The 25,367-nt window shown below is 24.7% G+C and overlaps 3 protein-coding genes and 1 non-coding gene across 8 annotated transcripts; 3 read left to right on the forward strand and 1 right to left on the reverse strand.

The window, feature by feature from the left end:
• The first annotated feature begins 208 nt into the window (after window positions 1-208).
• On the forward strand, window positions 209-5,298 carry LOC134834149 (RNA-binding protein 25-like). Of its 2 annotated transcripts, XM_063848717.1 has the most exons (10): window positions 209-422; window positions 499-600; window positions 661-1,576; window positions 1,637-1,708; window positions 1,768-1,921; window positions 1,990-2,074; window positions 2,845-3,045; window positions 3,104-3,638; window positions 4,644-5,023; window positions 5,084-5,298. In XM_063848717.1, the coding sequence occupies exons 2-10, from the start codon at window positions 568-570 to the stop codon at window positions 5,174-5,176; spliced, it is 2,469 nt and encodes an 822-aa protein (XP_063704787.1). In that variant the 5' UTR covers window positions 209-422; window positions 499-567; the 3' UTR covers window positions 5,177-5,298. The 2 variants fall into 2 exon arrangements, with proteins under 2 accessions (XP_063704787.1, XP_063704786.1); XM_063848716.1 differs by having other exon boundaries at window positions 209-600.
• LOC134834150 (DNA-dependent metalloprotease dvc-1-like) lies at window positions 5,256-7,308 on the reverse strand. Its single transcript, XM_063848718.1, has 2 exons — window positions 7,183-7,308; window positions 5,256-7,125 (listed from the first exon to the last, which is right to left on the reverse strand). Exons 1-2 carry the CDS (start codon window positions 7,234-7,236, stop codon window positions 5,344-5,346), a joined length of 1,836 nt encoding a protein of 611 aa, XP_063704788.1. The 5' UTR covers window positions 7,237-7,308; the 3' UTR covers window positions 5,256-5,343.
• A 1,613-nt stretch (window positions 7,309-8,921) lies between these two features.
• On the forward strand, window positions 8,922-24,631 carry LOC134835777 (RNA-binding protein squid). 4 transcript variants are annotated; one of them, XM_063850732.1, is made up of 8 exons: window positions 8,922-9,167; window positions 12,543-12,583; window positions 13,518-14,124; window positions 15,098-15,168; window positions 20,384-20,413; window positions 22,213-22,278; window positions 22,779-22,928; window positions 23,829-24,631. In XM_063850732.1, exons 1-7 carry the CDS (start codon window positions 9,034-9,036, stop codon window positions 22,838-22,840), a joined length of 1,011 nt encoding a protein of 336 aa, XP_063706802.1. In that variant the 5' UTR covers window positions 8,922-9,033; the 3' UTR covers window positions 22,841-22,928; window positions 23,829-24,631. The 4 variants fall into 4 exon arrangements, with proteins under 4 accessions (XP_063706802.1, XP_063706804.1, XP_063706803.1 ...); XM_063850734.1 differs by lacking the exon at window positions 22,213-22,278; XM_063850733.1 differs by lacking the exon at window positions 20,384-20,413.
• LOC134836204 (small nucleolar RNA snR61/Z1/Z11) lies at window positions 13,367-13,442 on the forward strand. The gene has a single exon (XR_010162269.1). It is a non-coding gene; the product is annotated as a small nucleolar RNA snR61/Z1/Z11 (small nucleolar RNA).
• Window positions 24,632-25,367: the final 736 nt, after the last annotated feature.

The following is a 25,367-nucleotide window of genomic DNA, read 5'->3' on the forward strand; positions in this document are numbered from 1 at the left end:
TTTTTTTTTGAATTCGATTAAAAAAAATTTTGAATTCGACTCAAGAATTTCAAAAAAAAAAAAATTTTTCGACTCACGAATTCGACTAAAAAATAAAATAATGAAAAAAAGTGAAAAACTTTTTCGAATTGCCCTCGCCTAAATCCAAGCAACGAGAATCAATGTCCCCAGTTGAGGTTGAGAATATCTGGTCACTTTACAAAGAACACTAAAATAAACGCGATTTTTCAATTTTCCGATTTTCGCCTTTAATTTGTGTCTAAATTGCCACGAAAATTGCTCAAAACTGTGAGAAAACGTGCTCCAAGTGACGCAAAATCGGAAACGCAACCCCACAATTGCCGATAATTTCGTAAATCCCCAAAAAAATGCAAAATCTACTTCGGCATTGATTATCTCGTCAGCACAGAATCAAGCATCAAGTAACTTTTTTTTCTAAAATTTCTCAATAAATTTGCACAAAAGCACAAGTGCGATCGGTAATATTTTGCCATTTAGGACAAGAATCGTCGTGAGACACGCAATAACGGGTAAAAGGACGTCGCTTCTGCGGGAAAAGCACAAAATATGTCTTTCCAGCCGCCGCCGTTCATGATGCCGGTAAGTTTTTGTCGCGTTTTTGCATCGAAAAAATTTTTAATTTTAATTTTTGTCTTTTAGCCGATGGTTCCCGGCGCAGGACTTCCCCCAATGAACCAACCGCCGCCTAATTTTCGCCCAATTGGGGCAACAACGATCGGATCGCAGCCCCAAATGTACCCGAAACCCGCTCCAATGCCGCAACAAAACGAACCCGAAGGTCCCTTAATCACAGTTTTCGTCGGAAATATCAGCGAAAAGGTCCCCGACACGATGATCAAGCGAATTCTCGACACGTGCGGCACCGTCGTGAATTGGAAACGCGTTTCAACCTTCGGATTTTGCGAATACGATGGACCGATAGCAGGCGCACGTGCCGTTCGTCTCTTGAACGACTTGGAAATCGACGAGAAAAAACTCGTCGCGAAAGTTGATGCCAAGAACAAGGCGCTGCTCGACGACTACACGGAGGAAACGAACAAAGATGCCACGCAGGCGACTTTAGACGCCAATGCAGCGACAGAAAAGAAGGACGACAGATCTGCGGTTGACGTTATTGCGGAAATTATCGAAGAATATGCCGAGCAAATCAAAAAAGCGGCAAATCCGAATGAACCGCATCACAAAACGCATAAACCGCTGGCGACGGCGAACATCGAGGAGGAGAAACGTGACTTGATTAGTCAGGAAATCGGAAAATTTCGCAAGTACACGGAGGAAATGGAGGCGAAAAAGGAGGAAAGGAAGCGTCGTGAGGAAGCAAGAGCAGAAAAAAAGAAAGAACGTGAGGTTTCGGCAAATGCAGCGACGGAAGAGGAACCTGCGAAACGAGAAAAAGACAAAAAATCAAAAAGACGAAGTCATTCGAGGTCCCGAACAAGCGAATCGCCGCCTCCAGCAAGACGCGACAAGGAAAGACGTCGACGACGAAGCCATTCGAGATCGAGGGAACGTGAAATGGAACGCGAACGTCAAGAGAGACGAGAACGGGAAATGGGTAAAAAATTTTTTTTACTCAGAAATTTAAAAAAAAAATTAATTTTTTAAAAATTTTTAGAACGAGAACGTCGCGAAAGAGAAGCTGAACGTGAAAGACGGGAACGTGAGAGAGAAAGAGAACGCGAAATCGGTAAATTTTTCATTAAAAAATTAAAATTTTCGAAAATTAACTAAAAAATAAAATTTTAGATGCTCCGCCAAAAGTCATCAAAAACCTCAAAGAGCTCCAACGTGAAAAAGAAATCGAAGATGAGATGCGTGAACGGAAAAAGCAAGAAAAGAAGACGCGAGAAAAAGAAACTGCGTATCAAGAACGTTTACGAAATTGGGAGAATCGTGAGAGGTAAAGCTTAAATAAGTAAAAAATTATTTTTATAAAATTTTTAAAAAATTATTTTTGTTCAATTTTAGACGTAAGACGAAGGAATATGATCGAGAACGTGAGATTAACAGATGTAAAGAGGAAGAACGAGAAAAAGAAGCTAAGAGATTGAAGGTAAATTTAAAAAAAAATTAAAAATTATTTTTTTGTTAAATTTTGAAAAATTAAAAGAAAAAATTAATTTAAAAAAAAAAATATAAAAAAAATAAAAAAAAAAAATTTAATTAAAAACTGAATTTAAAAATAAAAAAAATTAAAATAAAAAAAAAAATTTGTAATATTTTTATTTAATTTTTTTTTCAAATCAAAATTTATAAAAAAAAATATTGAAACTACATTTTTATTAAAATAAAAAAAATAAAAAAATATAAAAATTAAAAGAAAAATTGGAAAAATTTTAATTAAAATAAAAAAAATAAATTTTTTATAAAAAAATATTTTTTAAAAAAAATTATTAAAATAAAAAATTAAAAAAAAATGTAAAATTAAATAAAAATAAAAAATTATAGAAAAAAATATAAAAATAAAATTAAAAAAATCATATAATTTATAAAAAATTGAACTTTATAAAATTAAATTTGAAAAAATTTAAAAAAAAATAAAATTTTAAAAATTATTAAAATAATTTTAAATTAAAAAAAAATACAAAAAAAAAAATTTAAAAAAAATTAATTAAAAAATTCAAAACTATAAAAATTGAAAATTACGTTTAAAAAATTTCAAAATATAAAAATAAAAATTTAAAATTGCTTTAAAAAATTAATATTTTAATTAAAAAATTTTAATAATTTTATAAAAATTGAGTTTTTAAAATGCTTAATTTTTTTTTTAAATAATTTTTTACGAAATTTGAACTTTTAACAAAAAATTTAAAATTATTTCAGGAATTTTTGGAAGATTACGACGACGAACGTGACGACCCCAAATACTACAAGGGCAGAGAGTTACAACGAAGGCTTGCGGATCGCGTACGCGAAGCAGATCAAGATGCCAAGGATCGCCAACGTGAACAAGAAGAGTTAGAGGAGCTCAAAACGAAGATTTTCAGCGGAGAGTACGACAATCCAACGCAAGAATTTGAAAAAGTAATTTTTATTTTTTTTAATTTTTGCAAAAATTTAATAAAAAAATTTCCAATTTCAGCAAAAGAAAGAACGCGAAGCCCTTTACAAGCCGAAAATACTCGTTGACGCGAACCCGGAGACGCAGCACGAGCGCGAATTGCAACGCGAAAAGGAACGGATAGCGGACAAATTGCGAGCCAAGGAGCGCAAAGAACGTTACTTGAATCAGCAAATTTCCCGCAATCTCGAAGGAATGGATGCCGAGCCAATTGAGTCGGATGACTCGAATGTGGAAACGCCGCCGCCGCACGCGCAAGGCAATCATCATAACAATCATACGCCGAGCAACAACCAACTTGACGGCCGAATATCATCACAGTCGTCGCATCATGGCGGCGCGAACGACGATGATTCGCGAATTTCGATGCAATCTGCGGGCGGTACTCCGATGGGCGAGAGCCCACAAACGACGCCGAATGCGTTACCAACGTTCCAAGTCAGTCTTAGTCTTAACACGAATGCGAAGAAGAAGAAGCTCGTTAGCGACGTGTTCCAAAATGACGACGATCAAGAAGATATCAATGGACCGAAGAAACGAAAATTAGTTCCTTTAGGTAATTTTTTAAAATTTTTTGCATAACTTTATTTTTTTTAGAAATTATTTTTTTTAATTTTCAAAATTTTAATATTCAAAAAATTTTAATTTCAAAAAATATTTTATTTTTTTTTTTAATTTTAAAGATTTTTTTTATTCCTAAAAAATTTATTTTAATTTTTAAAAAAAAAATTTTTAAATTTTAAAAATTTTTTTAAAAAATAATTTTTTTTTTTTAATTTTTTTTAATTTTTTTTAAAAATAAATTTTATTTTGTTTTTAATTCATAAAAAATAATTCAAATTAAAAAAAAAACATTTTTTGTTTTTTTAATTTTTTCAAAGAATAATTTATTTTTTTTTTATTTTAAAGAAAATTAAATTAATTTAATTTGAATTAAATTGTTAATTTTTTTCAATTTTTTTAAATTTTTTAATTATTTTTGTGAAAAAAAAAATATTTTTAAAGTATTTAAAATTTTTTAATTCAAATTTATTTTTTTCCTAATCTGAATTTGATCTGAAATTGATTTTTATTTTTTTTTAATTAAAAAAATATTTTAATTTTGTTCAATTATTTAAAAAAAATTATTTTAATTTAATATTTTTTAATGGAATTTTAAAGAATAATTTTTTAGAAGAAAAAAATTAAAAAAAAAATATTAATTTATATTAAATATAAAATTTTAATATTTTCGAGATAGTCAAAATTTCAAAAAATTAATAAGTATTTTTTTATTTTTATTTTTTCTCAAAAAAATAATATTTTATTTACAGCTTTTGAGAATAAAAGTAATTTTTTTTAAATTTTAATTTTTTTAATAAATTTTTTCAAATTGTTTTAAATTTTTTTAAGGAAGAAAACAATAATTTAAAAAAAAAAATAATTTTTTATAGAAAAGTAAAAAAAAAATATTAAAAAATTTTTTTTTTTAAGAAATTAAAAATAAATAAATTCAAAAATATAAAAAAAAATTTAAAAAAAAAAAAAAAAAAAAATTAACAAAAATTTCAATTTTTTTCAGACTACGACGATCAACAGTCCAAAGTACTGGCAAACACGCACGCAACCGCAAAAGCAAATGTTCAAACGTCCTCCAGCAAATCATCCAGCAGTGCTCGCGCGAAAGAAGAAGCTGCCGCCAACAACAAGAAGAGCGACGAGGAGAAACGCCGCCATATCAAAGGCATCATCGACAAAATTCCAACGGAAAAGAACCAACTTTTCAGCTATCCGCTCGACAAAACGGAAATTGACAGCACGATCGAGAAGAAAATCCGCCCGTGGATCAACAAGAAGATCATCGAGTACATTGGCGAACCCGAACCGACTCTCGTCGACTTTATTTGTTCGAAAGTTCTTGCCGGCAGTACCCCTCAAGGTATTTTAGATGATGTACAAATGGTAAGAAAAATATTTTTTAAATTTTTTTAACGAAATTTTACGAAAAAAATAAATTTTCAGGTATTAGACGAGGAAGCTGAAGTATTTGTCGTGAAAATGTGGCGTTTATTGATCTACGAAGTCGAGGCAAAAAAACTTGGAATATCGAAATAGGACAAAAATCGTCAAGTACCATTAAAAAAAACACTCGTGTGAAGCAACGCGACGCGGAATAAGGAATATTATTCAGTAATAAATATAATAATTTTTATTTCTAACAACGGTTCAGTCAATAATCCGAAGAAAATGCGAGTTTTTGGTCGAAAAAGTGAAAATTTCCCTTAAAATTCATCATCGAACGAATTTTCCAAACATTTATCCAGATGTTTGTTCATTTCTGACATCGGAACACGCTTCGGGCATGCCGGGCATTGCACCAAGTCGTCATTTATGACAACAACATCGACATTTTCCTCCTTTTTAACTTCAATTTTATCATTTTTAGGTACATCTGGTATCACAATCACCTCCGGAGAGGCGATTTCTTCTTTGATATGCGCTTTAGAAGTTGATGGCTTCGGACTTTCTCGACTTTTGGAACTTTTTGAACTTCCAGGAAGCGGAATTTTACTTCCCGGTTGACATGCTTCGATTAATTGCTCGTAACAACGTTCGATATGCTCCTTTTGTGAGCTTTGCGACACTTCTTTTTCACAAATTGGGCATGGAATCATCTCTTTTTTGACATTTTTTGTGTCATTTCCGAGCATGTCGTCATTAAAAAAGTCTTCGATCACTTCCTTGCTGAGATTCAAGTCAGAATTTGTATCTTCAACACCCGCTAAGTCGTCGTCATAATCATCATCGATCACAATTATGTCGTCATCGTCGCCAAATCCGAGCGAATCGACAATTTCCTGCTTGATAATTGTCCGGCGAGTGTTTGTTTTGTCGGCTTGCGTTAATGTAGCGTCATTTTCGCGTTCAATGTCGTCCAAATCGACAGCTCTGATGACATCATCTTCGTCGTCATCCAATAAAATGCTTGAATTTGGGTCTTCTGACGTCGTGGTTTTAGGTTTTTTGCTTGACGATGCCTCAAATTCGTCGAGTAAGCGACTTCTTTTGCGTCCTGTGCCTCCGAGAGTGTGTCCTGAACCTGCAAAAGTACTTCCGGAGGGTGTCGGGACTTTTGTTACTGCTCCATTGAAGCCGTGGATGTTCGATGGCATCGAATTTGGCGGTTTTTTTGACGGATTTGGCTTGATTGGAGACCTAAAAGTACGAATATTTGATGAATTTACGGGTTTTTCGGGACTTTTTTTGATAACTTTTGTCTCAGGAGGTTTTGTAATGACTAAAGTTCCGCTTCCGCGATTCATGGTAGTGCCTGGATTGCCTTTTTTCGTCGTCTGGATGTATCCTGAGATTTTATTGCTTTGAGTTCCTTTGACTTTTTTCTCGTTTTTCTCATTTTTCTTCTTTTTCGGCGTCGGTTCCTTGATTTTTACGAATTTTCCGCCGCAATTTCGTTGATGTTCGGCGAACCAAAAGTCATGTTTGCCTGGAGCGCGGTTCATGCATCGCTTTACGTACCCAAAATAGGGATGTCGATCGCGACATGGACCATCGCATCGCCACCAATGTTTCATATATTCGTTAACTTCGTCGTGAAATGTGTGATAAACCGTGATATTTGTCCCTGCTTGACGATTAATGTTCTCCATGATGCGTTTGAAATTCGGTCCGTGCCCGCCATTGCCTTCGCGAATATTCAAAACGAACAAATACGCGTGAATCATCTCGTGCAGCAACGTTTGGACCAAATCCTTGCGAGGGCGCAATTTTAACAGTGGTTCACTCAAACGAATTATGATGGATCTCCCGAAGCGGTTCGATTTGAAATAACAAATTCCGGCGCATTTGTACATCACTTTCGACCATTCAAGCTCGACTAAAGCTAATTTTCCTTGGAAAAATTTGTTGTCGTATTGTCCCTTGAGGATGTGAATGTTTGGCGTTGGATCGACAATTTCCCATTCTGGATGCACGAGATTTTGTGTGCTGTTTAACTCGTTTGAGGGATAATAATTTTCCTTGTTGGAGATTATTTGAACGTCTTGCTGAAAAAGAATTTGAATTTTTTTAATGAATTTTTGAGAAAATTTGAAATTTTTTACGTTTTTTTGATTTTCCTCTTCTTGAAGTTTCCGTGCCAAGGCATAGTCATCCATGGTTTTTGGTTGAATTCAGGGATTTACGCATTAAAAGTCCTTTTTTACGTCGTTGAAATTTAAAAAAAAATGTAAATAAATAAATAAGTTGAATTAGCAAACGAATTTAATTGTTGTATGTTTGCGTTTAAAAAAAATAATAAAAAAAATAATAAAAAAAAATAAAACAATTAAAAAAATAAAATAATAAAAAATAATATAAAATAAAATAAAACATTATTATAAAATATTTTTTTTTTTTTTAATTTTTTTTTTAAATAATTTTGACAAAAAAATTTTTTTCCACATTTTTGCTGAATGCATTTCGAAATCATCTTCTAATAAAAATATAAATTTGATAAAAAGCTTTCAATTTATTAAAAAAAAAATTTGAACTTTAGGAAAAAAAATTAATCGAAGCGAATGTAGTATCTAAAATTTTCTATAAAATTCTTCTTCTGAATCATTTTAAATTATAATTGCATCAAAAAATGTAAATTTTTTAAAAATCTTATTTTTTTTTAAATATTTTAATTTTTTTTAACTTAACTTAACTTAAAAGTACATAAAATATTTTGGATTTTTTTAATTACAAATTTTGTAAATGTCAATTCAAAATATGACCGTTAAATTTTAAATGTCGTTTGTTTTATCAAAAATTTGCTTAAAAAAGATTTAAAATGAATAAATAAAAAGTTTTTTGATAAAATAAACAAAAATTAAAATTCAATGATAATTTTTTTTAATTGACTTTTACAAAACTTTTTTTGCTAACATCTTTAAATGGCTCCTGTACATCGAAAACGCAAAATTTAGAAAAAGTCCAAAACAAAAGTTGTTTCTAATGTTAAAACCTTAAATTTGAGACGGAGAACGGTTATATAGCTCAATTTTCAAAAATCTGTACATTTTTCATGAATTTCATATTTGAGGATTTTGGCTGTCCAAAAAAAAGTATCAAAATTAATTTTTAAATTATTTTTATACAAAATTAAAAAAAATATTCAAATTTATTAATTTTTTTTTAAAGAAAAATTTAACAAAATTTTTTTTTAAAAGGCTTTACATCGAAAACGCAAAATTTAGAAAAAGTCCAAAACAAAAGTTGTTTCTAATGAAAAAACCTTTAAAGAAAAAACAAAATTAATATAAAAATGTTTTTTTTTAGGAAAAAATATTAAATGAGCCCTCATAAGAAAAAATTAACAAAAATTTTTAAATCTATTTTTTTACCAAAAACATTTACAAAAATATTCAAATTCATTTTAATTTTTTTTTTTTTAATAAAAAATTTTAAAGAAAATATTTAGATTAATTTAAAAAAAAATTTAATTAAAATTAACAAATATGTTCCAATTCATATTTTTTAAATTTTTTTAAAGAAAAATTTAACAAAAATATTCAGATTAATTTTTTTAAAAATTTTCAAAAGAAAAGAAAAGAAATTTTTAAAACTTGAAATAAAAAATTTTTATTGAAAAAAATACAAAATATCAAAAAAATTGAGGAAATGTGATTTAAAACCATTTAAAATAAATTTTCAAAAAATTTCTTGACCAAAAACAAAGTAGAACATAGAACATGTATTCGACGAAAAACAGTATCAATCCCAATGCAAAATCAAAAATTCCAAATGCGTGTTGGGATTTCAACATTTTCATACGTCTCACGATTTTTACTTGGCATCTTTCATTTGGGTGCCGCTTTTCAAAGAGATTACCTCGTGTAATAGTTTCAAATTAAATTTTTCCACACACACAGTTGATAAAAATTATCAAAAAGTAAAACGAGTAAAAATCCAAATTAAACACAGCAAACATGTCGGAACAAGAACAAAACTCACAAAATGGCCAAGACTTCACGCAAGACGTTAAAGACGGCGAAGACGTTCAAATGAATGGCAATGGAAACTCTGACAACCAGAATGGGCCTCCAGCTCGTGATGATGACAGGTATGTTCGTTGCCCGTTTTTTCTCTCTACTTTTCCAATCCTGCTGCAACGATAGCCAGATAGGGACTCTAACTTTTCCCGTTTTCGTCGAAATCTCGCAGTTAAAAACGAAAATTTTCCCGATTAGATTTTAAGTGCATCATCATGCTACTAAAATGGCGTCGTGCTAAAACGAGAGAAAAAAAATATTTTTTCGCGTTTGTGTTCGAAATTGACATTAAAAGTTGAAATTTACACGAAAAAACGCAAAAATACCGCAAAGCCGCCTCATTTAAGGCGTAAAAAGTCGAAAATCCGGCGAAAAAAATGTGCCCCAGAAAAAAAGTGACGCTTCCAAAATGGCGCTCGGTTTTTTATTTTTTTTCACGTACGAGCATGATGTCACATGAACGCTTCTCGCAAGCAAGCCTCGTGTGCGTGTCGTACCGAAGCCGGCATTTTTGCGTTTTTTTCATTAATTTTTATTGCTTTCGTCGTCGTCTAATTACCATATTTCTATACATACACGCCTCGTTACAATGTAAATCTGTAATTTCATCGTAAATTCATTTTTTTTCGTACTTTGATCGATGAAAGAACGTCTGATTGATAAAATATAAAAAAAAAAATCCATGTAAAAGTTGAATAACCTGTAAATTCACAGTCCGTGATGAGATTACGAAAAAAAACCGCATGTTCGATTGAAACGGAGCCGATGACGTGTCTTTTTGTCATTTCTCAAGGTCAAAATCGGCTGGAATGCAAAGAAAAACGTGTTTTTCTAATTATTCGTTCTAAAGTCCCTTTGAGATAGAATTGACTTTGTATAATTATCGGACAAAGTGTAAACGCATACAACGAAACTTATTTGCTCGTATCAACCCACATTTTTGTTGCCTCGATTTAAAATTAGAAAAAAAAAGTATTTTATCTCGTTCGTGGTACACACTTAAAGTTTATGATCAATCAGACGGTTTTTCAACAACAGACATGTTTTTTTCAACATTTTTTGCTTTTTTTTTTGTTTAATTAGGCAGAAGAAATTATTAAAAAATTTAAATTTTTCTTGAAATTATAAAATTTTTAATTTTAAAAAAAATTAATTTTTTTTTTAAAAAAAAAAAAAATAAAAAAATATCTAAAAAATATTATTTTATTAAAAATTTGTCAAAATGCATTTAAAAAAATTATAAATTTAAAAAATAAAATTTTAAAAATTGGAAAAAAAATTAAAGAAATTTTCAAATTTTTATTTCTATTAAAATTCTTACAATTTTTTTAAAATTTTTCGAAAATATAAAAAAAGTTTTTTTGTAGTTTAATTAAAAATTTTAAAAAAAATTTGTCAAAGAAAAAATTTTTATTTAATTATTTAAAATGAATAAAAATTTAATAATTTTTTTGTTGCCGAATTTTTTCTTAAATATTTCAACAATAAGAAAATATTTCAGATTTTCTTTCAAAAATTGAAAATTTTGCTAATGTCATTATAAAATATTTTCCGTTAATTTAATTTTTTCCTTAATTTATTTAAAAATTGCTTCAAAATATAGAAATTTATTAAAAAAAATAATTTTTTAAAAAAAAATATTAGTTTTATATTATAAAAAAATATTAATTAAAAAATTAAAATTAAATAAATAAATTTTTTAAAAAAATTAAAAATTTAATATTAATTTGTCAAGAAAAATTTTTTAAAATTCTTAAATTTTATTCTAAATAATTTTTTTGACAAAATTTGATCGTTTTTTTAAATATTTTTATTTTAAAAAATTTATTTGTTTTAAAATAATTTTTTTTATTTTAAAATTTTCATAAAAAAATTAATTTTTTAAAATAATTTCTATCTTTTTGACATTTTTAATTACAAATTTCGTAAATGTCAATTCAAAAAATGACCGTTAAATTTTAATTTTCATTTATTTTATCAAAAATTCGCTTAAAAACATTAAAAAATAATTAAAAATTTTGTAAATTGAAACATTTTTGATAATTTTTTCAGCCTAATTTAAAGAAAAAAAATTCTAATCTAATCTTTTTAAACAATAAACGTAAATTTGTTATTAAAGTGATGAAATATTTATTATTAAATTTAAGAAACAAAGTTAAGTAAATGTAAATTCTTATCTATTTTTAAATATTATAAATTAAAACAAAAAATGTAAATTTTTTATCAAAAATATATTTTTTCTGTACACCACAGAGAGACACACTTTAGAGTAAAAGTTAAAGAATCACCGAAATTAATTGCAAAAAAAAAATCGAACGAAGCCGAAAAATGATGCCAAATTTTAGATTTCAATTAATTCAGTAAACAAACAGATTGAACAAACACTCGAGAGATTTGGATGCCTTGCTTACTCTTCTTTGTTGTTGAAAAAATAATTCTAACGTAACTATAACTTAAAAAAATCAAAAATCAGTTTTGCCAAAAAAAAAAGATTAAAATTTAGTCAGAGATCCTCTTAGTGTTTCCTGTTGATTGAGTGAACTAATTTTGTTCCTCTCCGGCAGGTGTATGAGTGAAACCTGAAGAGAAAGAGATTGAAAAATGTGAGCGAAAAACACTCATTACGGGCCTCATTGGTTGGTTCGTTTGGTAAATTCGTTGTCGTTATCGTTGTTGTTGTTGGAGACGCAGCCAGCCCCTGTCATGTAAAATCGCGCTGGTTCACAAGAGACGAGAAAAATGCCGCGATACGAAATTCCCTGTCCTGCGGAGGAAGAAACAATGAAATCGCGAGAGAATCATGGAGAATCCGCCTGCGATGAAGATGAAGATGATGAAGAAGAAGAGAAGATGAAGATGGTATTTATCCAGAAATCCAATAAAAAAAATAACGATTCTCAAATTAATTTCATGACAGAAAAAAAAATTTATAGTAGAATTTTTGAGAGATGTCAAATCAGAGTAAATTTAACGTAAAGTCACGTAAAAATATCACAGGGCTTTCTTGCGGCGGCCCTTTTTGCCTTTCGATTCGTTGTTTGTTTGATCTCTTTCTTTCGATTTCTTTTGAGTCTTTTTGAATTTCTTTGAATACTTGCTCGGTCTGTTGAATACTACTTGCCGCTCGTCGTGTATGGTGCTTTAGTAATTTATTTAAATAAAATAAAAAATAAAAATAAATGAATGTAATGTAAAAATGGACGTAAAAACGTTTAAATATATAATTATTAATAAATATAAATTTTAACAGAAATTTTCAGAATTGTAAAGAAATTAACTGTAAAGTAAATGTTAAGGAACTTTTTTTTTGTTAACGTAACGTTAAGTTTCAAAGTTGCTTCTACTTTTTTTTCTTATATAAAATATATAAAATTTTCTCAATTTTCTCTCAAACGTTAACGCTCGAACATGTCATGATAGTTTCTATTTTTTCTCTACGCTTACAGAAAATTATTCGTTGGAGGTCTCAGCTGGGAAACAACTGAAAGTAAGTTTTTTTTAAATTATTTTTTTATTAATTTTAAAAGTTTAAAAATTATTTTTGACTGATTTTTTAACAAATTTTGTAAAAAAAAAAAATATTTTCTGTAATTAAAAATTTTATTATTTTAAAATTAATTTTAAAATTTAAATTGAATTTTTTTTTTTATTTTTTTAATAAAAAAATTAATTATTTTACTAAAAAAAATTCATATACCTAAAAATAATTTTTTTATTAAAAATTTTATTCAATTTATTTTTAAAAAAATTAGTAAAAAATTTTAATTTTTTTAAAATTTTAATTGAAAAAAGTTTTTAATAATAATTTTTTAATTAAAAATCAAATTGACTTTGAAATTTTCAATTAAAAATTAAATTAAATAAATTATTAAAATTTAAATTTTTTAAATTAATTTTTAAAAAATCTTTAATTTGAATTCTTTATAAAATTATAAAACTTATTAAATTAATTTTAAAATTAGAAAAATTTTAAACAATATTTTTTATTTAAAAAAAATAAATATTTTATCAATTATTATTTTAATAAAAAATTTTGTTAAAATAAAAAAAAAATAATTAAATCAAAAAATTTTTAGTTTAAAAAAATATTTTTTTATTATTTTTAAGAAATTAAAAATTAATTTTGTGAAAAATTAATTAAATTAAAATTTTATTTTAAAATTTTTATAAAAAATTTCCAAAATTTTTTTTTTTTTATATTTTTTAATACATAAAAAAATCAGTCAAATATAATTATATGAACTTCAACCCGAAAAAAAATCAAAAAAATTTTTAATGATGAATTATTTAAATCAGTTCTGCTACTGACAAGCATTGACGATAACCTATACAGCACATTCTGATAATCCACAAAAAAATTATCAAAATTTGTTGTTTTTTGCAAAAAAAAATTTATTAACAATTTTTTTCTTTTTTTGCAGAGGAACTTCGTGATCATTTCGGACAATACGGCGAAATCGAAAACATTAATGTCAAAACCGATCCAAACACGGGTCGCTCTCGCGGCTTTGCATTTATCGTCTACAAGTCAGCTGAAGCTTTAGACAAGGTCTCCAATGCTGGCGATCACATCATCAACAACAAGAAAGTCGACCCGAAGAAGGCGAAGGCACGTCACGGCAAAATCTTCATCGGCGGCTTGACACCCGAAATCAGCGACGACGAAATCAAGACGTTCTTCGGGCAATTCGGCAACATTGTCGAAGTCGAGATGCCATTTGACAAGCAAAAGAACCAACGCAAAGCCTTCTGCTTCATCACGTTCGACTCGGAGCAAGTGGTGAACGAGTTGCTGAAGACGCCCAAACAAACGATCGCCGGCAAGGAAGTCGACGTAAAGCGTGCCACACCAAAGGACGGAAATGCTCCCGGCGGTTTCCCCATGGGACCCGGAGGACGTTTCCAACGCGGCGCCGGACCACGCGGAGGTCCCGGAGGACGAGGCGGCAAATTTGGCGGACAATGGGGCAATCAAGGATATCCTCCATACGGGCAATACGGAGGCGGTCAACCTCCATACTATGAAGGGTAAGTTGCGAGTTTCTCACCTTTTTTTCGCGTCGCCTTGTACCCTGGGCAAAGGATTTATATCAATTTTTTGTATAACTACCTTAATCGTACATGGCAATAACAAAAATCCATCCCGCCGTTGAAATGAAAGGTATTTGACTCCCATCTGGGTCATTTACATCTAAAATGGATTTACACAAAAATTTAGTTTTCCATCCCTTTTTTTTGAAAAATTCCCTTTTTTTAGAGCAAATAAATTTAATAATTTCACTTTTCTTAATTTTTTGAAGATAAAAATCTAAAATAAATTTAGAAAAAATTTTTAAAAATTTTAAATTAATTATTTTTTAAATTTTCTTCATTTTTCTCTAAAAAAATAATTCAATATTATTTCAAAATTAATTTCTAAAATTTAATTATATTTTTTTTTTAAATTTTAATTAAATAATTTTTTTTATTTTTAAATATTTAATTTTTTATTTTTAAAAATAATTTAATTTTTAAATTTAATAAAAATTATTTTAAAATTAAATTAAATATTTAAATTAATTTTTTATTTTTAAAAATTAAAAAAATATATTTATTTTTTAAAATTTAATTAAAATTAAATTAATTATTTAAAGTTTAATTAAAATTAAAAAAAAAATAATTATTTAAAATTTTTTAAATTATTTTAAAATTAAATTAAATATTTAATTAATTTTTTATTTTTAAAAATTAAAAAAAAATATTTATTTTTTAAAATTTAATTAAAATTAATTTAATTATTAATATAATTTTTTACTTTTAAAAATTAAAAAAAAAATATTTATTTCTTAAATTTAAAATTTAAATAATTTTTTAAAATTAAAATAAATTAATTTTCGACCAAAATTCATCAAAAAAAAAAGTAAAATTATTAAACTTATTTGCCTTTAAATAAAAAATTGTTTGACCTGCTGCAATCAAAATCTGTAATTTTTTGACCAATTGCCTTCTTCTCCCATTACAGATACGGTTACAATCAGGGATATTATGATTATGATCAATACGGTGGATATTACAGTGGCTATCCAAATTATGGTAAATACCAAAATAAAGTTAATACACGTAATACTAATCCTAGAAAGTAAAAAAAAATCGACAAATTATATAAATTAAAGAAGAAAGTTATCAACTATAATAAACAAAACAAAAAATGCGTGTGATAAAAAATATATACTTGATGCTCCTCGACAAACACAAAAAAAAACCATCAAATTAATTTTTCGGAGCCAAATAACGGTTAAATAATTAATTTCTTCTTTTTCGAAACAACCAACGAACACAGTTAATTTTTTTTTCTTGAACGTCGTAAATATATAATAAATGTTTTTTCTTCGAAAATAATAAAATAAAATAATAAAAGTACATATAAAAAAATATATATATTAAAAGTCAAATCAAATCATATATTATTTTTTTGCAACTCACACTTTTTCATTAAAATTCATATATAAAAAATTTTTTTTGTCTATTTTTAATCATTTAATCATTATAATTATGTAAAGTTAATGTTTAAGCTAAATTTTTTTTTAATTTTGAAATTTTTAACCATTATTTGTCTTCTTCATTTGAACAAAACACAACAATAGCAAATAATCGGAGTTACCAAAATATACTAAATACTACATTATATGAGTATAGTGCCTTGATTTCTTGATAAATTCATGCCAAAGGCCTTACATGGTATACAAAAAACTAAGAAAAATGCAACAAATCTCATATAAATGTTGTCTCCGAGTATATTCCTATTAGTTATAGATAGTCGCCTCCCTCCGAGTGGAGTCCTCAGGACTCTTGCATTCAATAAAAATACACAAAGTGCGACTTTAAACGTTTAATGGAGATGATAATTATTAAATAATAGCAAGAACAACAACAACAAGTATATATATTTAGGATATACAGGACACTCAGAGGAATTTTCCTCTATTTGTATTATTATTTATATATATTAAAAGAAAAAAAATAATAAAATCGATGTACGATCGATCGATTTACATATATTTATAAATTTGAATCCAAATGTACCTGATTCGTGTATAAGTAAGGAGAGAATACAATTAACTATGAAAAAAGGCGCTGTGCAATTTTTTTTCACACAATTATATCAACCTGTCAAGCAAGAACATTTACAAAAATAAAAAAAAAATCTATAACATGGAATGGTGTGTCACGAAATTGCTAAAAAAATATGTAAGTGACTCGATTTTGCTTTGAAAAAAATTATTCGGGAAAAAAATTGCTCTGAAAATTAAAATAATTCTCTTTTTGTGAAAAAAAAACTCTTAAAAAAAATCATACACTTGTCTCGAGAAAAGATTCAAATTTATTAATAATTAATTATATTTTTTGATAACGTAAAACATAAATTATCATTTTCATTAATAATAATAAATAAAAGAAGAATTAAAAAAATAATAATAATGAATAATAAATAATTATTAAAAAAAAAAATAAATTTTAAGACAAAGATACAGACAAACACCGTTCCATCATCTTTCAAGTCAATAATTATTTTCTTTAAATTTTAATTAATTTTTTTTTTTTGGATTCCGTACACTGCTTCAGTCGTTATTGGTCATAAAATTAATACAAACGTCTTTTAAATTCCCTCTGAGATTTTCAAAAACATTGGAATGGATTTTTTCCATTAAAATTTTTTTTTCTAAATTTCCAAAATTTTCTATCATTTATAGATACCAAAACAGATTCTATTAAAATAATAAAAAAAAATAATATTTTAATAGAATTCGGATGAAAGCTGATTCTGGACAGCGATTTTTTTTTGTATTAAAAATTAAATTCCAAAATTATTAAAATAATAAAGAAACAAATCAAAAAAAAAATTTTTTTTTTGTATTTTTAAAAAATAATTGACTGAAGTAAGTTACGGATTCAAATAATTAATAATTATCGCCTTGACATCATCTACGCTTTTTCTTTCCAAATAAAAATCAAACAGTTTTTTTTATTAATAAATAAATAATATTTATTATAATTATTATTATTATAACAGTATATGTTGCTTTGGTTGATAATTGCGTTCGAGCCAAAGTGATGTGTATATAATAATTATTAAAAATAATGTATATTAAAAAAAATTATATAAGATGTTTTTGTTAAGGATAAAATATTTACTAACAAATCGCGCGAGAAATGAAAGTTGGCATCATATGCTGTACTTCCTAGTTATTTTATATATATATAAATATTATGTTTAATATTTTTTATTAATTATATTACCTTTTTATTATACATTAAATATAATATAATAAAAAATATATATACATTATATATATAGTTTGTAAGATATACATATATATTTAATTATATATTAATATATGTGGGACAGACTCAGAAGCCATATAAGCTTATATATAATAATAATATCCTGAAGATGAAGAAAAGAAGAAGAATGAAAGAAACACACACACGCATTTAAAAAAAATTAATTGAACAACATCAAAAATTTGAAAAAAAAACGACGTAGTTATCACACAATTCATATTTAAAATTATAAAGAATGTTGCATGTTTCCAATGTTCGCATTCGGTTTAATTTTTTTTCTTTGTAATCATTATATATACATATATATTATAATTATAAACATTTTTTTTATTATTTTTTTTTAAATATATTTTTTACACACCAAAACATACATACGAAAAAAAAGCTTCGAGTAGCAAGTAATTTGGTCAAAAAATCAATAACTTTTATTATTTTATTAAGTAATAATATCATAAATACATAAAAAAATATAATCTTAAAGTTAAACTAAAAAAAAATTATAATATTAATGTTAGAATGTCAGAAATGAATGAAATGCATTTTCCTATCGGTTTGTGTTTTAAAAAAAATATTTTTAATAATTTTCTTTTTTTTATAATTTTTGGGATTTGGATTTGATAGTTTTTAATAAATTTTGATTTTTTTTTTCATAATAATTATTAATAATATTAAAATATTAAACATAAATAATAATCAAATAAATATTTAGTTGGTAGAATATTTTTTAAAAAAATTACTTTTTGCGATTTTGAAACATATATAATTAATCATTATTATTAATAATTTTAGAAATTTTAGTAAAAAATAGTGTTTCAATGTTCATATAAAATATTAAAAAATAAATATAATTAATTCATAATTCATTGAAAAAAAAAAAATACAAAAAATATCGAAATATGTGTGAGTTTGCGTAAAAAAAAATTATTAATATCCGAGAATCAAAACAACATTTTCAATATTTTATTCAACAATTTATTATTTTTTTTTTAGTATTTAATTAAAAATATATTAAAAATTATTGCTCTATATAAATATATATTTAAAGAAAAACATTACATAATAATAATAATTAATCATATATAATGAAAAAAAAATAATGTTAGCTTAAAAAATACTATAAACGTAGATATTTCGGTGGGGAAATGCATTTTTTCAAGTTAAATTTTTCAACAAATCTTATCAAAAAAAAACTTACTCGTTCACACAAATGATAAAAAAAAGTTTAAAAGTAAACAACACGAAACTTTTTCAATTCAAGAGATATTTTGTTGATAAAAAATGCTTAATAAGGTCAAAAATACGAATCATTTAAACAAAAAAAAAGAAAAAATATGTGGAAATACATTGTGAAACATGGAATTTCTTTGACACATGGATGTTGTTCGCGACATTCCATACAAAAAAGAAAAAATAAAAAAGAAACATGCGAAAAAAACAAATAGGAAAAATCAATGCAATCCAGGAAAAATACGGACTTAAAAAAAAAAACAACAAAAAAATTAACAATTTTAGAATAAATTTTAATTGAAAAATTAAATTTATTTTAATTTTGTGGGTTTTTTTGTGACATTGATTCGACAGACAGACAAATATCCTTAAAATACAAAAAAAAAAAGAATAAACATTTAACAATAACATCATATATATTAAAAAAAATGTGTATGAAAACATCATGAATGGAAAAAAAATCACGAAAGGAATATTAATATACAACAAATAAAAAAAATTAAGATGAAAAGTCTTAAAAGAAAAAAAAAACAAAAAAAAAGAACGAACAATGTGTTTCTCATATTTTTCTTAAACATATAGATTATATATTTATACAAAAAATATATATGTTACAAATGATTGTGATGCAATGTCATTCAAAATATTTTTTTTTTCAATTAAAAAAATTATTTTAAAGTTGAATTAATTAAAAAAATAATTTTTAATTTAAAATTTTATAAGAAATAATTCAAAAATAATTTAAAAATTAATTTTAAAATAAGAAGAATGACATTGAATCGCCACGTATTTTGTCCTTATTTCGATCCACAAGCAAATCAACCCAAATATCTCTTGTTTCCTTGGAATTTTTCGTTGTTTTCTTTTTACTTTTTGTTTGAAATGTGTGAAGAGTAAGTATTTTTGTTTGTTGTTTTTCTCTCTTGCTTCATTTTTTTTTTTTTTATTTTTATAAATTTTTAAAATATTTAAAACTTAAAAAAAAAAAAAAATAATTATTTTTTATAAAAATAATAAAAAAATATATTTTTTTAAAAATAGTTGAATTAATTAATAAACTTAAAAAATAATTTACAATTCTTCTTATATTAATTTAAATTTAAAATTTTTTAAAATTATTTATTTATTTTTTTTTTTTTTTAATAATTTTTTAAATTATTTTTATAAAAATTAATTAATTTTTTTAAATTAAAAAAAAAATAATATTTTAAATTCAAAAATTAATTTCTATTTTGTTTTTAAATTTCTACGGATTTTTTAAAATATTTTTTTTTATCTAAAATTCTTAAAAAAAATTAATTTTTTTTTAAATAATGTCTTATACCTATTAATTAAAAATTATAAAAATATTTAAAAAATTATAAAAAAAAAATTCAAAAATTTTTTTAAAAAATTTAAAAATAATTAAATTAAAATTAAATTTAAAAATATTTTTTTATGTATTTATGACGATTTATTTTATTTTTTTCTTTTATACATGTTGTTTTAAGGTAGTTTTAAGGTTCTAAACCACACTTTATTCGAAAGTCAAAGATCTTCTCAAATTTTAAATATTTACGAGTCGACTCAACAACAACATTACGTCATGAATAAAAGAAAAATAATTGCCCTGCATGTAAAATTAATCAACAAATAACGACTTTGTCGTTTTTTCTGTGAAATTTACCATTTTTTGGATAAATTTCCGCAATTGGTAAAAAAATAAAATTAAATTGGGCGATTTTTTCTATATTTTCAGCAAATGGGGGATCTGACTTGCCGAAACCAAGTGAGTTTAGTTCACATCAAAATTTTTTTCATTATTTTCTTTTTGGAAAAAGGGATTCTTTTAATATTATTTCTAAAAAAATTTTTTTTCACGAAGAATTTCGATGGAAATTGCAAGAACCATGGCAGAATGAAGGAAACTTTGTCAACGAAAGCACCCACGTGTCAAAGTTTTTAAACAAAATTCGTGCCAAAGAAATTTTTTTCGAACCTTATCCTAACCTTTTAGCTTGAAAATTTCAAAAAAGTGGCTAAAAAAGGTCTTTAAAGGTTTGAACAATGAAGAATTTTTGGAGAAAAATGTCGTGAAAGGACTGAAATCGTGTCGCACCAAATTAGAACTGGTTTATGGATTGCCAACTGTGGATCGGTGTCGAATTGGTGCCAGATGAAGCTTCGAAAACATTTGCTTGAATTGTCACGAAATGCAATTTTGTGTTAATTTTTCATGTTTTTGGACAGTTTTTTGCTTGGATATGGCAAAAAATGCGAGAAACTAAAGATTTTTTATCGATTTAATTATTTTTTAAATTAATTTTGAGTATTTTTAATAAGAAAAATATGAAATTTATTATTTTAAGTTAAGATTTTGTACTTTTAATGATTAATTTTAAACATTTTTATGAAAAATTGAGTTCTCAGGAAAATTTTTAATATTTATTTAGGTTAAATTTTTAATAAAAGTATTAATATTAATTAAAAAATTACATTTTAAGCCCTAAAAGAAGCTTTTTAGTCGATTTTTAGTTTATAAAAGCGAAAGTTTTAAAGAAATTATTGATTTTTTGTTCGAATTTCTTTAAAAATTCACTTTTTTAAATTAAAAATTTCATTAAAAGTCCTCAAAAGGGTTCAAAATTTAACTTTTTAAATAATATTTATAAATTTTATTAAAAATTTAATCTAATAAAATATTAAATAATTTTATATGAACTCAATTTCTCGTCTAAATGTCAAAAATTAATCATTTATTGAAATAATTTCGGCTTAAAATGATAAATTTTGTCACTTTCTTATTAAAATTACACTCAAAAGGTACAAAAAATATAAAAATCGATCAAAAATTGACGTTAATCTTGACAAATAGTCCTTTCAACGGCAATAAATCGTGTCTCCTCGTACCTTCTTTGTTCAAAAATCTCCATTTTCATCAAGAATTCTGCAAATTTCCATCGTTTTCTTCAGCAACCTTCAACTTTTCAACACACACCGTACGTTGAAAGGTCAAAAGACGTTCATTCTCAACTAATTTCTTCCTGTCATGTTACTTTCTTTCCTCTTTCTCTTTCTTCATGCATGAATTTTTCATAATTTTTTTCATCTATCATCGTAATTTGATAAGAGTTCGTGTAATTTTCCGAGATAAAAGACTCTTTTTGTAAACATTTTTCACATTTTCAACAAAAAAGTTACATAAATAATTAGAATAAATGCAAGAAATGGAGAAAAGTAGGTTAGGAGGTCACGGTTACATGTGCATTTGTGCATCTACCACATATATATCAGGCAGCTCGAGCTTTGTTGTTTGTGAAAAAGTATCGGCGTTCAATATGTGGGACAGTAAAACTCCTTTTTACCACACTCAGTTAACGCATTGATTGGGTGTTTTATAGGGGGAGGACATGTAAAGTAAAAAATTTCATTAAAAAATTTGAAAAATGTTAAAATCACAACCAAAATTTCAAAAAAACTCAAAATTCTGCACCTTAGAATAGAAAAAAATTAAATTTTTATATAAAAATTGCTGAACAAATGAACAAAGTTATATAAATGTGTATCATTTTCTGTATATTAATATAGAGTATGGTGATTACAACTACGGCGGCGGTTATGGAGGGCGTTCAGGCCCACGAGGCGGGGGCAAAGGTATTAAATAAAATACAAAAATAGACCAAATCTGACAAAATTCCCTTGCATTCGAGCTAGATATCAAAATTTTATTTTAATTTTTTATCATATATCACCATTTTTGTTGTTTAATATTGTCTCATGTACATAAAAAATTCCAAAACAAACCCCGTAGTAGCAATTTTTTGGTTTTGCATGCATGCACAAAATTATTTTTTTAAGTTTTTTACACATTCGTTCAAAAATTCATCCAAAAAAGCAAATGTTCGGCCATAAAAATATAAATAATATTATTATATATCATAGGATAGAACAAAATTTAAATAAATAACTAAAAATATTTACATAAAAAATAATAAAAAGTTATTTTTAAACAAAAATTATAAAAAAAAAACAAAATTGGTTGTGTGAAAATTTAAGTTTTTAAGTAGTTTTAATACAAATTAACATAAATTTTATGTTTAAATATTAAAAATATTGAATTTTTTACTAAATTTATTTTTTTGTATCATTTTTAGGCGGTCCAGGATTTCAAGGAAAACAACGCGGAGGTCGTCCTCAAAGACATCAACCTTATTAAGTTAAAAAAAATATATATTTAAAAATGTGAATCATCATAATTGCATTGATCCCTTAGGAAAAAAAACTTACATTAAGTGTTTTGTGTGGTAAGTTAATATTTTAAATTAAGTAATTAAAAATTAAAAGTTAAAATTTTTTAATTTTTAAAATTTATGATATAACATAAAAAATATAATTTATAAAAAAATTGATATATTTTAATATATTTTATTTTAATAAAATAATTAATTTAATTTAATTTGAATATTATTTTATTAATTTTAATATGTAAAAATTAAAAAAAAATTTAATTAAAAATTTGAAAAATTCAAAAAATAAAAATAATAAAAAAATGTTAAATTATTTATTGTTTATATTAAAAAAATTTTAAAGTAAATTTTTTAATTTTAATTTTTTTTTGAATAAATATTATTTTTTTTTTTAAATATTTATAAAAATAATTAATGTGTATTACATAAAAATAATAATTAAAAAAAATATTTTTTATAAATTTTTTTTATATTTTTTTCTATATTTTTTTATGTTATATTATATATTTTTAGCAAAAAGAAGGAAGCTCTCTCAATTGATAAAAATGCCTTTTGTTAAGAGTTTTTATTAAATTTTTGCAAAATCAATTATTTGAAGCTAATCCTAACCTTTGAGTCTTATTCAGTGACTAACAAAGGTCTTTAGTGATTCAAACATTTATTTTACAAAATTATAATTTTATTAATTTTTTTAAGTTAATTAAATTATTTTTAAAATTAAAAAAATTAATTTAATTATTTTTTTAATTAAAAAAAATTAAATTTTAAATTTTTTATTTTAATTTTTTTTTTTATTTAAATTATTTATTTTAATTAAAAAAAAAATAATTTAAAAATTTTAAAATAATTTAAAAAAAAAATTAATTTAAAAAAAAAATAATAATATTTTGTAAAATTCCACAAAAAAATAATTAAAAAATAAAAACTAATAATTTTTTATTTTCCTTTTATTTCCAGAAATAGTATTTTAAGTGCATCAACAAATAATTTCTCATTCGTCAACTGAAATAAATATTAAAATATAAAAAGTCAACAATAAAAAATTGCCTCAAAAGTCACCAAGCTACATAAATTAAAGAAAAAAAATAATAATACAACGTAAATATTACAGCAGACACGCGCAACAAAACACATCATTCCATTTAATTCTTAAAAAAAAAATATAATTTCATCCAAAATAGCAGCTGCTTTCTGCCATCATCCAAAAAAAAATCAATCGATCAAGGACATTGAATTACAAAAATCATTAATTTACGATGAAAAACGGGAATCGTAGCAGAGATATGAAGTAACAAAAAAAAATCACACAAACCCTTTTTAATTAAATCTCGCCGCCGCCGCCGAATAACAAAGACAAGTATTTTCATACAAAACCCCCACAAAAAAAAACACATCATATATCATAAAATAATTAAAATAATTATTATTTAGTATTTTTTTGCTCATCCAATTTTTTTAAATAATTTTTTTTATGTTTCTAATGTTTTTTTTTCGCTTTGAAATAGTTATAACGTGATTATTATTATAATTAGAGCTTTCATTTTTTTATTATTTAAAATACTTATAATTTTTTTTTATTAGATTTTAGTTTTCATGTTGCATTCGTTAATAATTTTCATTCATTGTTTTCAAGGAATCATACAAAAAAATATTAAATTAAGTAAAAAAAAACAGTAAATTATGACAGTGATGAAAAATACACTTAATAGTTTTTAAAGATTATATATATTTGATTTAAGCTCCTTCCTCGTTTTTATTAGGTAAAAAACAGAAAAATAAATAGAATTTTTTAAAAATAAAAAAAAACACTTTTGAACAATATTTTAAAAGTAATAGATTTTTAAAGGTATGAAAAAAAATAGACTTCCAAAAAATAAAATATATATATTTATGTATCTCTATGTAAGATTAAAACACTAAAAAAATAAGCACTCCTCAAAGATAAACTAAAAAAAATAATAGAATAGACTTCAATGAACGATAAAATTATTGGGTTTCTTTTTAAAATACCTCTATAACGTCTTTAAACATATAAATGAAAAAATACAAACTTAAAAAAAAACAAACTATAACTATTTCTACAACTTATATATTTTATAAACATAAAAATATGTATAATAAAAAATAACATCATTAATTATATTATTATAAATAAAAAATAAATATCTCCTATTTTACTACATTTTTTTTATTTTAATTAAAAAATTAATTAAAATTTTATTCTTAGCCAAATTTATGTCCTTATGAACCGCGAGCGAGAATTTCTTTTTGTTTTTGTAAATATTATTATTATATTATTTAACATTAATGGAACATACTAAATATAAACATAAACTTAAAAAACATACGAATCCTAATAATTAAATATCATTATAATTATAATTTTTTTTACCTCACATCAATCATTAAAGAAAAAAATCATAAAATCGTCCCATAATTTTTTTTTTGTCTAAAATCTCAAAAAAATAAATAAAAAAAATTATTTTTAACTTTTAC

The sequence above is a fragment of the Culicoides brevitarsis genome, chromosome 3 (assembly GCF_036172545.1).
Source record: "Culicoides brevitarsis isolate CSIRO-B50_1 chromosome 3, AGI_CSIRO_Cbre_v1, whole genome shotgun sequence".
Classification (NCBI taxonomy): domain Eukaryota; kingdom Metazoa; phylum Arthropoda; class Insecta; order Diptera; family Ceratopogonidae; genus Culicoides; species Culicoides brevitarsis.